At 45.5% G+C, this 12,776-nt stretch overlaps 2 protein-coding genes across 2 annotated transcripts in view; one reads left to right on the top strand and one right to left on the bottom strand.

Moving 5' to 3' along the window:
- Positions 1-3,517, top strand: part of cdyl (chromodomain protein, Y-like) — a 23,582-nt gene extending 20,065 nt beyond the window's left edge. Inside the window, exons 3-8 of the mRNA XM_037681441.1 lie at positions 880-1,585; positions 1,748-2,001; positions 2,389-2,561; positions 2,631-2,841; positions 2,909-3,052; positions 3,128-3,517. Coding sequence (XP_037537369.1) covers positions 880-1,585; positions 1,748-2,001; positions 2,389-2,561; positions 2,631-2,841; positions 2,909-3,052; positions 3,128-3,286 — 1,647 coding nt within the window. The 3' untranslated portion in view covers positions 3,287-3,517. The remainder of the gene's footprint in view (positions 1-879; positions 1,586-1,747; positions 2,002-2,388; positions 2,562-2,630; positions 2,842-2,908; positions 3,053-3,127) is intronic.
- A 3-nt stretch (positions 3,518-3,520) lies between these two features.
- Positions 3,521-5,337, bottom strand: rpp40 (ribonuclease P/MRP 40 subunit; the record flags this gene model as incomplete). The annotated part of the gene is given in 6 exon segments (XM_037681958.1): positions 3,521-4,271; positions 4,371-4,505; positions 4,579-4,744; positions 4,826-4,948; positions 5,083-5,178; positions 5,269-5,337. Coding segments are annotated over 6 exon segments (788 nt in total), but the record flags the coding sequence as incomplete, so codon positions are not given.
- Positions 5,338-12,776: the final 7,439 nt, after the last annotated feature.

Raw genomic sequence — 12,776 nt, forward strand, 5'->3', positions numbered from 1 at the left:
GGGTGGTGAGCGTCAGATCACATGTTCTCCAGGTGAATTCAGATAAGATGGCCTTCAAGGACACCAAGGCGACCAAAATTTAGATAAACACACAGTTGTTTTGGGGACAGGCAGAACTTAATGACATCAACCTTGAGTCTGCGTTTGGTCCACTCGGTTCCGAAATGTCCAAATTAACATGGCCACACCGATGGAACATGTCTGAGTAAAAATCCCCAAGATCTGATCCATTCAGCCCAAAGCATTTGAGTCCGGGTACTCGAGACATGAAACCAAACCATCATAAAGGCAAGCAGAATGATCGGGTCCAAATTTGCTGCTGACGACTTCCTTGATTGTAGATAGGACCAGGACCAGCTGAATCCAAAAAGCAGGAACCAGTTATTGTGAATCCAATTAAATATGCGTCCTTAAAATCCACAGATGGCAGCAGAGATAGACACATCATCAAGTCTTCCAGTCGATGAGATATCCAGCTGCGTGCGTGCCAACAGGGTAAATCGGCTCACCTAAAGCCTGTCTTCTCTTCGAAGAAATGTTGTAAATTGAGTTGAGGGACCAACTGATCAAAAAGTCCATAATTATGGTTCGGAAGAAATGCAAGAGAGTCTCAGAAGCAGTTTCACAGACAGACAGAGCAGCAAAGCGGAGAGGGAGGGGGAGGGAAGCATCCGATCTCGGCTTGAGCAAGTCGTGAAGTGACACCAGATTATACTACATTACACCAGATTGTACTGCTACCCACCAGATTGTACTGTAGCACACCAAATTGTACTACAGCACACTAGATTATACTACAGGGGTTAGGTTGAACCAAGGTTTAGGATTTTTAGATTCCAGAGCCTGCTGGTCTGATCCTGGAATGGTTTTGTCTCACAGGTGGAGAGGATTGTGGACCGAAGGAGGACTAGGAAAGGGAAGGTGGAGTACCTTGTCCGGTGGAGGGGTTATAGTTCCGATGGGGACACCTGGGAGCCTGAGAGTCATTTGTCCACCTGCATGACCTACGTCCAGGACTTTAACCGCCAGCGAGACACCACCTTATTGCGCTCCACCCGCAGCCCTCATTATAGCTCCACCCTCAGGCTGCCCTGCAGGCCACTACCTACCACTTCTCGCAATGACTCTAGCTTTGATGTCAGCAAAGGACTGCCAGGAGACAGGGCTCGGGTGAAAACTCCACTCAGTCTGAACCACCTGCCCTGCCCCCCTCCCATCAGCACCCAGCCAGCTCCGCCTGCAGTCAGCGACGTCTTTATGTTGGTATCTCCAGCTGGCTCCGCCCACCGCAGTGTGGATCTTTCAAAGAGCGGCATCAAGATCCTAGTTCCTAAGAGTCCAGTTAATCCCCAACTAGACTCAGAGAAGTCTCCCAGCGAGGCGGCTCACAGCCTAGAAGCTAGCGCTCAGGAGGCTCACCTGGTGCCACCAGAGGTAGCCCTGCTGGAGAAACCAGTGGGAGTACAGCTGGGGCCTGGAGAGGAGAGAGCCCGTATGGGGACCAGACCCCGGAACCAGAACCCACTGCCGCTTCCACCACATGTCCCCATCACACCTGCCGCCATGCACAGTCTCAGTGGCTCAGGTGAGTTCAGAGACAGACCGCAGGTTTCAGCCCTCCCTACCTTCATCACCTGTTAATCAATTGGTCAGATTTTTGGTTTGATATTTGTGATCCGGTCTGATCTCTGGTCTGATATCTTTGGTCCAGTCTGATATCTGGTCTGATCTGCTCCATCCACTCCAGGAAATGCTGCGCTGATGGAGGCCGTTGCAGCCAGCAGTATGCCGGCGTTTCATAGTGTTGTTACCGCAGCAACCAGCATGATTGGGAAGCGGCGCCTTGAGGAGCACTCTACATTCGATAAACGCCTGAGGTTCAGCGTCCGTCAGACAGAGAGCGCCTATCGTTATCGTGACATTGTGGTGAAAAAACAAGATGGCTTCACTCACATATTACTTTCTACCAGGAGCTCCGAGAACAATATGCTCAACCCTGAGGTAAGACCATGCTCAAACGATAGGCCATGCCCTAATTCTTCTCCCATGGTAGCCTCCACCCACAACACGTCAGACATTATACTGCACGCATTAATGCCTCAAATGTTAGACCACACGAACAAGTATCAGGTTAGACCACACCCACTAATGCATCAAATTTCAGACCACACCCAGATGTATAGGTGTGACCACACCCACTAACACATCAACTGTGAGACCACACCCATTAACTCCTCAAATGTTAGACCACACCCACTAGCAAACATCAAATGTCAGACCATGTCCACAGCAGGACCCATAGGTTAAGTTTCTGTCAGAGGTGCTTTTGAAGTCAGTTAAGGAAGCTCTGCCCACCTCTTCTTGCCACTGTGACTAATGTTGAGTCAGGCGATGAAGGAGATCCAGAGTGCCATGGCGACGGCAGCGTCTGACGACAGCAGGCTGGTGCTGCTCGGTGCTGTCGGCAGCGTTTTCTGCTTCGGCCTGGATTTCCTGTATTTCATTAGACGGCTGACTGACGACAGGAAGAAGGAGAGCATCAAAATGGCTGAAACTATCAGGTACTTCCTTGGAAAGGCTGTGATGTCATCCTGTGTTGTTGACATCGTCTGACCTGCCCTCTTCCTCAGGACCTTCGTCAACACCTTCATCCACTTCAGGAAGCCCATTGTGGCAGCAGTGAACGGGCCAGCGCTCGGCCTGGGCGCTGCCCTCCTTCCGCTCTGTGACGTGGTGTGGGCCAATGAGAAGGCTTGGTTCCAGACACCATATACGTTCTGCGGCCAGACGCCCGATGCCTGTGCCTCCTTTACCTTCCCCCGTATCATGGGGCTGGCTGCGGTGAGTGCGCCACCACCCTCCCCCTCAACTGGCCCCCTTCTCCTTTTCACCACTTGTCTTCCTGCAGGCCAATGAGCTGCTGCTGGGTGGCAGGAAGCTGACAGCGCAGGAGGCATGTTCTAAAGGCTTGGTGTCGCAGGTTTTGTGGCCTGGAACTTTCACGCAGGAAGTGATGCTGCGGGTCAAAGAGCTGGTGGCTGTCAACCCTCTGGTCAGTCTCACACGCACTTTCACACACACACGCAGCACCCTGTTAACACAGAAAGTTTTGGTTCCTGTTCTGCAGGTTCTACAGGAGTCCAAAGCCCTCATGAGGAACACCAGCCGCAGTGCTCTGGAGCAAGCCAATGAGCGAGAGTGTGAAGCTTTAAAGAGAGTGTGGAGCTCCATGCAAGGAACAGACTCAATCCTACAGTATCTGCAGAGAAGAACTGACCTTTGCTAGAACCTGGATCCAGACCAGGACTGCTGTTTCAGCAGAACGCTGACTTCAGACCCAGAAAAGAATCCAGATATGCCCAGCCCACTCTGCAGTTTAATCTTTGGTTCCAAGATGTAGACGCGTCCCAGCCCACCCTGTGGTTCCAGGATGTAGATGTGTCCTCATCAGTGACAGCTTAAAAGGTTCTATTTTTCTGTGGATTTGATGTAAAACATCAAATATTAAAAGAGAAAGAAACCCTTTAATTTGTTTTTATTTTGATGTAACAAAATGAACAATGATCAAGAAATATCAACAAACCGAAACGGGTTAAGCTTCTTGCATACAAAACTCAGAACCAGAACTTGGAGCAGCTCAGACAGGAAGCAGTTGTTTTTGACTTCCTGTTTGCTCTGAGGTGCTACAGCGAATACAAATATTTTACAACCTAACATGTTTACTACGTGATTAAAGGTCTAATCTGTTTCCAAAGCAACATCAGTCAAATATGTATCAGGAACAGCTCATGGGGCCCTAATGAGACACAGAGGGGTCTTTAAGAGACACAGAGGGTCCACAAGAACAGACAGCAGAGACACAAGAGGGATCCTGAAGAGACACAGAGGGTCTGCAAGGAGTCTCCTTAGGACCTCAAGCAGCCTTAGTTCTCTGCTCAGTTTTTGGATGGGTCCACATGTCTTCTGGTAAAGTTCTGGAACTTCTGAGCCAGTGTCCAACAGCTGCAGGTTATGATCCAACAGATCCTCACAGCCAAACCCCGACCTCTGACCACGTCCCGGGGACTAGGCCTCAGGGTGGACAGGTGTGGAGCGTCTCCGTAGAGAGGTAGAGGCGGTAGGTATGGTCATGGAACATCAACAGAGTGAAGAAGTTATGTCCTCCAGTCAGGACGCCATGCTCGCTGTCCCCCCAAGAGACCGGACTGTCTGTAAAGCCGTGAACCGTCAGGGACACCCAGGACTCCGTCTGAGGCTGCTGAAGATAACACCTGGAAAAAAGTGAGTCACCAGTCCAGGTAAAGGAGAGTCAAACAGGGGACTCTTTTACCTTAAGTATAGACAAGTTCCCTGTAAGTGTGTTCTATTACCTGAGTTCTTGAATGAGGCGCTGCACGTCCTGCGGCAGCAGCAGGCCGCTAATAGACACGCTCAGAGCACAACTCAACATGGCATCGGTTTCAGGGCAGACAAACGAAGACAGGAAGCTGCTGGATGAGTTCTGACTGAAACCACAGAAGAAGAATGAGACGGTCACATGACACACATGACAGTCGTGTCTTGGAACATACGGCTTACCTGCTGACGTCTGTCTCCACAATCCCAAGCCACTCCAGGAGAGTGTGGGGGTCACATGACTGGGGGGCAGGGCAGGTCAAGTCAGTCAGACGGCGACAGCTGACTTTGGGTCTGTGTTCGGACCAATCGTAACGCGACAGGAGGGGCTGCAAGGAGGCCCTACCCCCTGCAGGACAGAGGCAGAGCGTAGGTCACTGGGTGAGCAGGAGAGCATCATGAGAAACAGAAACCTGATCAATGATATCACCTGGATGATGTGACAGCAGAAAGTCATTCTTGATCTGAAGGCGGGACTTCAAACCCGTCAGGAGTCTTTGATAGCCCCGCCCGCCCGGAGCCATGCTACTGTCTGTCAAGTCCACAGAAACCACTGCAGAACACATTCACGTTAGACGTTATTGACACTGATCAGACCAGAAACCAGGACAGGCTGATGTAGACCTGGTCTAGACCTCTCTGAACAGGAAATGTAATTTGTATAAATGACCAAAGTAGAACTCGGACCGAATCTGCTGCAGCTTCTGTGGTCCAATCTGGACGGTTTCCCCTCAAACCCCAACAACTCAAACGAGTCTTTGTCCAAAGATAGAATCAGGCGTCCTGCAGGCAGAGGGACACGTTTATTTTGGACAGCGTGAACTGAAGAGACATTAAACAAACTGGAAAAGGTAACCTGAATGGAGATTTTACCATTGGGCATCAAAGCAATACAATTATCCTCATCGATCCGAGTCCTGAACGACAGACCGTACACACTGCCTGCAACACAGGAACAGGTGCATACAAGTGTATATACTGGAGATGGATAAATGTGTACAGGTGTGTATGGATAACTACATGCGAGTTTGGATGATGACAGGTGCATGTAGAAAGATCAATAGGTGCGTATAGATGATATGTTTGGATGGCAGGTGCATTTGGATAACTGATACATATAGAAAACAGGTGTTTTTAGATTTTAACAAGTGTGTTTATATTATAGGTGCATAAAGATGTAAACGGGTGTGTTTGGAGAACTGAAACATAGATAACAGGTGCATTTGGAGAACCGAACCGTGTAGATAGTAGGAGCGTTTCAAGAAACGAAGCGTGTAGATAGCAGGCACCTTTGCAGAACTGAAGTGTGTACAGGTGCTGGTCATAAAATTAGAACATAATGAAAAAGTTAATTTATTTCAGTCATTTCATTCAAAAAGTGAAACTTGTACATTATATTTATTACACACAGACTGATATATTTCAAATGTTTATTTATTTTAATGTTGATGATTATAACTGACAACTAATGAAAACCCCAAATTCAGTATCTCAGAAAATTAGAATATTGTGAACAGGTTCAATATTGAAGACACCTGGTGCCACACTCTAATAAGATAATTAACTCAAAACACCTGCAAAGGCCTTTAAATGGTCTCAGTCCAGTTCTGTAGCTACACAATCATGGGGAAGACTGCTGACTGACAGTTGTCCAAAAGACGACCATTGACACCTGCACAAGGAGGACAAGACACAAAAGGTCAGTGCTACAGAGGCTGGCTGTTCACAGAGCTCTGTGTCCAAACACATTAATAGAGAGGTGAAGGGAAGGAAACGATGTGGTAGAAAAAAAGTGTACAAGCAGTAGAGATAACTGCACCCTGGAGAGGATGGTGAAACAAAACCCATTCCAACATGTGGGGGAGATTCACGAAGAGTGGACTGCAGCTGGAGTCAGTCCTTCAAGAACCACCATGCACAGACATATGCAAGACATGGGTTTCAGCTGTTGCATTCCTTTTGTCAAGACATTCTTATTTATTTATTTAATTTATTTATTTTATTATTTAATTATTTCTATAGCACTTTACACAACCATGGTGATGGTGACCAAAGTGCTGAACAAAAAACAGTACTTAAAATGACAATAGGTTAAAAGCAAGAAAACACAACATAATAGCACAAATAAAACCAGAAATGTCACCACATATTTACGTACTAAAAGCTTGTTGGAATAAAAAAGTCTTAAGCTTCGATTTAAAAGGACCAAGTTCAGTAATCTGACGCAGATCAAGTGGGAGCTTATTCCAGAGTCGAGGTGCGGCTGCAGAAAAGGCACGGTCACCCCAGCGTTCATATTTAGTCCTTGGAACAGAGAGCAGGAGCTGTCTGACCTCAAAGATCTGGAGCGGGCGGGGAAACTTAGCAACTCAGTTCTATAAGGAGGAGCGAGGCCATTCAGAGCTTTAAAAACAAATAATAAAAGTTTAAAATCTATTCTAAAACGGACAGGGAGCCAATGTAGTGAGAATAAAACAGGTGTGATGTGGTCCCATCTAGGAGTGTTGGTTAAAAGGCGCTGCTGCATTCTGTACAAGCTGGAGGCGACTCAGTGATGACTGTGGTACACCGACATACAGAGCGTTACAATAATCGAGCCTAGAACTGATAAAAGCATGAACAGCTTTCTCCAGGTCGCGACAATTTAAAAAGGGTTTGACCTTTTTTAAAAGGCGTAAATAAAAGAATCCCGACCGGACAACAGAGGTGATATGTTTGTCAAAGTGTAAAGCCTTATCAAAGGTCACCCCAAGGTTATTCACACAGTCACTGAAGTTAATGTCCAAGTTTCCCAGGCCAGTTGCATCTTTGTCACCAAATAAAATCCATTCTGTTTTACTGTCATTTAAAAACAGGAAGTTCTTATTTAGCCAATGTTTGATTGCAGAGATGCAGTCGAAGAGAGAAAGCATTGGGTTATTGGATCCTGGCCTTAATGGTAAATAGATCTGCAAATCATCTGCATAAAAATGAAAGTTGACATTGTGTTGTCTTATAATAGATCCAAGTGGCAACATGTATAATGAAAAGAGCAAAGGACCCAAAATGGAACCCTGTGGCACCCCACACAGAAGAGGGGCTGTAGAGGAAGAGGAGCCATTGAACAAGATAGAAAAGGTTCTATCAGATAAATAGGACGTGAACCACTTCAGAGCAGTACCACGAATCCCAACAACATCATGGAGGCGAGACAGAAGGACAGAGTGGTCCACAGGGTCAAAGGTCGCTGTGAGGTCGAGGAGCACCAGAGCTACTGGGCACCCAGAGTCAACTGACTGAGCTATGTCGTTATGAACTTTCAATAATGCAGATTCTGTGCTATGTCGGGATCTAAAACCAGATTGAAATTTATCCAGGATTGTGTTTTTTTCCAGAAAAGGCTGAATTTGCATAAGAACAATTTTTTCTAAAACTTTGGAGAGGAAGGATAAATTAGAAATAGGTCTAAAATTTGATAAAACCAAGGGATCAAGATTTGTTTTTTTGAGAAGGGGGCGGACCGTTGCATGTTTAAAAGCAGAAGGCATAATTCCAATGGACAATCATGAATTGAAAAAAGGAAGAAGGTAAGGACCAACAATATTAAATACCTCTTTCAATAATCTGGTGGGGAGAAAATCAGTGGGGCAGTTGGTGGGTTTAATGGATTTGACTATTTTGTCCAAGAGGGAATAAGACACTGGTTCAAACTGGTCAAATAAAGCAGAACCAGCAGAGATAAAAGAACAGTCTGAAACAGAAGTAGCAGGTGTGCCTGTGGCTTGTCTGACCGATGCAACTTTATCAATAAAAAAGGAGAGAAAGTTCTCACAGGTGGAGGCTGAGGCATCAGGTAAGACTGAGGTGGGTGGATTTAAAACAGAGTTAATTGTATTAAATAACACCCGGGGGCAGTGGCTACTGTTTGTGATAATGTTAGACAGAAATTGTGATTTTGCATCATTAACAGATCTCTGATACAGAACAAGAGTTCTCCTTAATAAAACCAAAGAATCATGTTGCCTGTCATGCTTCCACTGTCTTTCAGCCCTTCTACATTGTCTCCTGAGTTTGCATGCAGGAGGATCTTTCAGCCAAGGCTCGGCTCTGGGTTTAGGGTGTCTGAACTTCACCGGAGCAATAGAGTCCAGGATCCCAGTGCAGGTATCAGAAAACAATGACAGGAAATCTTTGGGACACAGAGAAACATCAGGACCAACTGAATAAAACTGTGAGTCCATAAAAGCAGTGGTAAACTGTCGGGCACTGGCTGAGGTGAGACAGCGGCGATGACACCCCGCAGCCAGAGGCCTCCTGGCTGGGTGGGGGGCTGTAAATTGGAAACAAATAGGGAAATGATCCGAGATGGCAGACTCAGAAAGTTCACAGTGAGAAATGGACAGTCCATGAGAAATAATAAGGTCCAGAGTGTGGCCAAGATGATGTGTTGGTGAATTCACTGATTGTGTTCAATTAAAAGAGGCTAAAAGCTTTAAAAACTCAGAAGCCAGTGGGTCAGTGGGACAACAAATACGAATATTAAAATCTCCACAAATAAAAAAACTGTCATAATTAGAAATAATATCAGCAAGGAATTCAGAGAATTCTTGAATGAATTCCTTGTTATATTTAGGTGGGCGATAGGCAACAGCACATAAAACATTCGGGGTGAGCTCAATCACAAACATCTGAAGTTCAAAGGAGGAGTAAGTGATGGTGGGCAGAAGTCTGCATTTAAAATTGTCCTTATAGATAGTGGCAACACCACCACCGCGGCCTGTCAGACGTGGGGAGCTGAAGAAGGAGCAGCCCGAGGGGGAGAGATCAGAAAACGCGCTGTTATCACCCGGTCTCAGCCACGTTTCTGTCAGCAGCAGAAAGTCCAGAGAGTTTGCGCAGAAGAAATCGTGGAGAATAAAAGTTTTATTTATGACAGATCTAGTGTTCAGAAGAGCCATCCGGATGGAGCACTGGCTGTTATCCTGGGATGCGTGGCCAAAGGAGCGGAGGTTCTCCTGAACCCTGCCACGCCTACAGATCTTTGCACGCCGAAGACCAGGAAATGCGCCGCTGCCGGTGTCCTTATCCACGATGCGTAACCAGCTGTATGAATATTCCATGGGGCATCGTGTGTCCACAAAGTTGTATTTCCTGAGAATCTTGCGCGAAGACTGGAATGAAGAAGAGGCGAAGTGAACCCGAAGCTTCACAAGCAACCCACCCCTCCTGCCGCGTCTCCTGCGACGGCGCCCGCTGCGGGCGACCACAACACAAGGATTCCGTAGAAATGGAGGTATGGATGCCAGGTGAGGTGGAGGAAAAGTCTTGGATCGTCCATAAAGGTCACGAAACGGTACTTTTCCCACGATGGAATTAATATTTAAAAGTGTCTGGCGGTCATAAGTAAACAGTGATGACACAATCTGAACAAAAGTCAAGAAAAATAGCACAAAAAGTAACAAGTTGAGGAGAGACAGACGACAAGCCACGTACAACGGCGCCATCTTGTCTTCCCGCGCCATGACCGCCATTCTTGAACAAGAGACAGCATCAGAAGCGTCTCGCCTGGGCTAAAGACAAAAAGGACTGGACTGCTGCCAATTGGTCCAAAGTTATGTTCTTTGATGAAAGTAAATGTTACATTTCCTTTGTAAATCAAGGTCTCAGAGTCTGGAGGAAGAGGAGAGGCACAGAATCCACGTTGCTTGAGGTCCAGTGTCAAGTTTCCACACTCAGTGATGGTTTGAGGCTCCATGCCATCTGCTGGTGTTGGTCCACTGTGTTTTCTGAGGTCCAAGGTCAATGCAGCATCTACCAGGAAGTTTTAGAGACTTCCTGCTGCTGACCAACTTTATGGAGATGCACATTTCATTTTCCAACAGGACTTGGCACCTGCACACAGTGCCAAAACTACCAGTACCTGGTTTAAGGACCATGGTGTCCCTGTTCTTAATTGACCAGCAAACTCTCCTGACCTTAACCTCATAGAAAATCAATGAGTTATTGTGAAGAGGAAGATGTGATACACCAGAGCCAACAATTCAGAAGAGCTGAAGGCCACGATCAGAGCACCTGGGCTCTTAGAACACCTGAGCAGAGACACAGACTGATCCACTCCATACCACGATGCACTGCTGCAGTAATCCAGACACAAGGAGCAACAACTAAGTATTGATGCTGAACATGCTCATACTTTATGTTCATACTTTTCATGCTCATACTTTTCAGTCAGCCAACATTTCTAAAAATCATTTTTCATGAGATACTGAATTTTACTAAACTATACTGAGTTTTCATTAGTTGTCAGTTATAATCATCAGTGTACATAAATACATCCAGGGCTGCAACAATGAATTGATAAAATCAATAAAAATCGATTATTAAAAAGTGTTGGCAACGAATTTCATTTTCGATTCGTTGTGTCGCGCGATTAAGCATCTTTCACGGCGCTGCAGAGCCGTTCTGCTAACGGGCAGAGCATTGTCAATGCTGGCTGACTGAATAAAGTTTTTTTTTAAACAAACAAACTCTGCAGCGTGAGTTGAACAGAACAAGGGGAAGGCAGAAGCAGAGGTGGCGTTTTCAAAGAAAATTAAATAAATTTTACAAATGACCGACGAGAAGAAAACGGTTCGACCTCCAAAGTGTGGGAGCACTTGACGCTTCACAAAGATAAAAACTGCACAACATGCCGCTTTGAAAAGTGACAACACGACACGGGAGAACCACGCTGATGAAACGTAAGCATGTTGGAATCGTAAACTAACTTCACCGCGGTGTGGATGAAGGAGCTCAGCATCAGATACAACAATGTCTCACTCCCAAGAATCTGTTGGACTCCTGGCAAGGACCAATGCAGACGTTCCTGTTTTTAGTTTTATACATTTGCCTTAGAATCTAGCTGTTTTTGCTACTTTTTTTGCATTTTATTTTAATTTGTAAAAAAAAAAATATATCTGTATGCCTTTTTATAACTGTTTATTGTTGTCGTTGTTCTCCACCGTTGTCATCTTTCTTTGTTAAATCAGGTCTCTCTTGTAAATGAGTCCTCGAGGCTCAATGGGATTAACCTGTAGAAATAACGGTTGAATGAATGTGTTGGCAGGTAAAGCCCCCAGTATTCTCCCGCGTACGTACACGTGAACTGTACGCAGAGGGTTCAGACTTCATACTCGACTGTCCACCCTGAGCAGCTGCAGAGCAGCTTCACAGACAAGGGGCGTTTACCTTTGGGACAAATTGAGGTCACTGATTGGTCATTTGCTGACACGCCTACTGGATTGATTGACAAGTAAAAAAAAAAAAAGAGCGCTGGCAGCCTCAGCGGTGCTCTGTGTTTATATGTTGTTAATAAAAAGATTTAGAAAATATAAAAAAAACAGGGAGCGCTGGCTCTACAGCCCACACATCAGACCAGCCCACCAGGAAATCTCCAGACCCTCCCACAGCCACGCTGGACCTGAGTTTAATTCGCTCGTGACAAATTCCTTAATTTCTCACCATTTCAGTCATGGCATCAACGGAGGAGGAAGAGATCTCTGCCTCTTGGCAAAAAACTAAAGAAAAGGCCAGATCAGGAATGAAGAAGAGGAATTTAATACAATGGTGCCGCATAAAAAAGTCCGTCACCGGGCAGTTTCTTGTGCAACACCGCGTACGCGTACGTAAAAATTGAGCTTTGCACGGACATGCCCTGGGGGGTACGCTCGTACCTCCGTGTATGGATGTACGCGGGAGTATACTGGGGGCTTAAGTCTGTACAATATCCTACATTTGTTCTGTTTGCAAGTGAGAAAACGTAATGTCAGTCTCTGTTAGCTGGTCTGAAGCTGCTGCTTGTTTATCTGATTAATGACGGCGATAGAGAACGTGTGTTACTTTTTATTTAATGTAATTGGTACAAGCAGTGTTTAAATGTGATTTATAAATAAATCTAACACAAACATAATAATTTAATGATTAAGCTTCAACTTTTAATTTGCTGGCAAAGTCTGAAGACACTGCAGGTATGGCAGGATGAATTGCATTTAAACAGGAATTAAAGTCATTTATTACATCTACTCAAACGTGTGTAATTAAGTATTTTATATGTGTGTGTGTTTAATTGCTCTTTTAGCTACTTTTACCTGAACCTAACACTGCAAGTGAAACAAGGCATTTCTTGAGTTGCTGTAAATTATGATATAAAACATATTTACTCTCTCATTCCAGAAAACAACAACAACAAACAACAACATCCTTCATGATGGACAGACATCATGGACACCACAGCAGCAGCTGTCTTCACTGAAACATCCTGAACATGATCGTCACTGACATGAGGCCTCTGTCCATGGTTGAAGACGAAGGCTTCACTACAATAATCCACACTTTTAATCCAGGTTACAATAATCCACACTTTT

The sequence above is a fragment of the Nematolebias whitei genome, chromosome 9 (genome assembly GCF_014905685.2).
Source record: "Nematolebias whitei isolate Nwh7 chromosome 9, NemWhi1, whole genome shotgun sequence".
NCBI classification, from domain to species: Eukaryota; Metazoa; Chordata; class Actinopteri; order Cyprinodontiformes; family Rivulidae; genus Nematolebias; species Nematolebias whitei.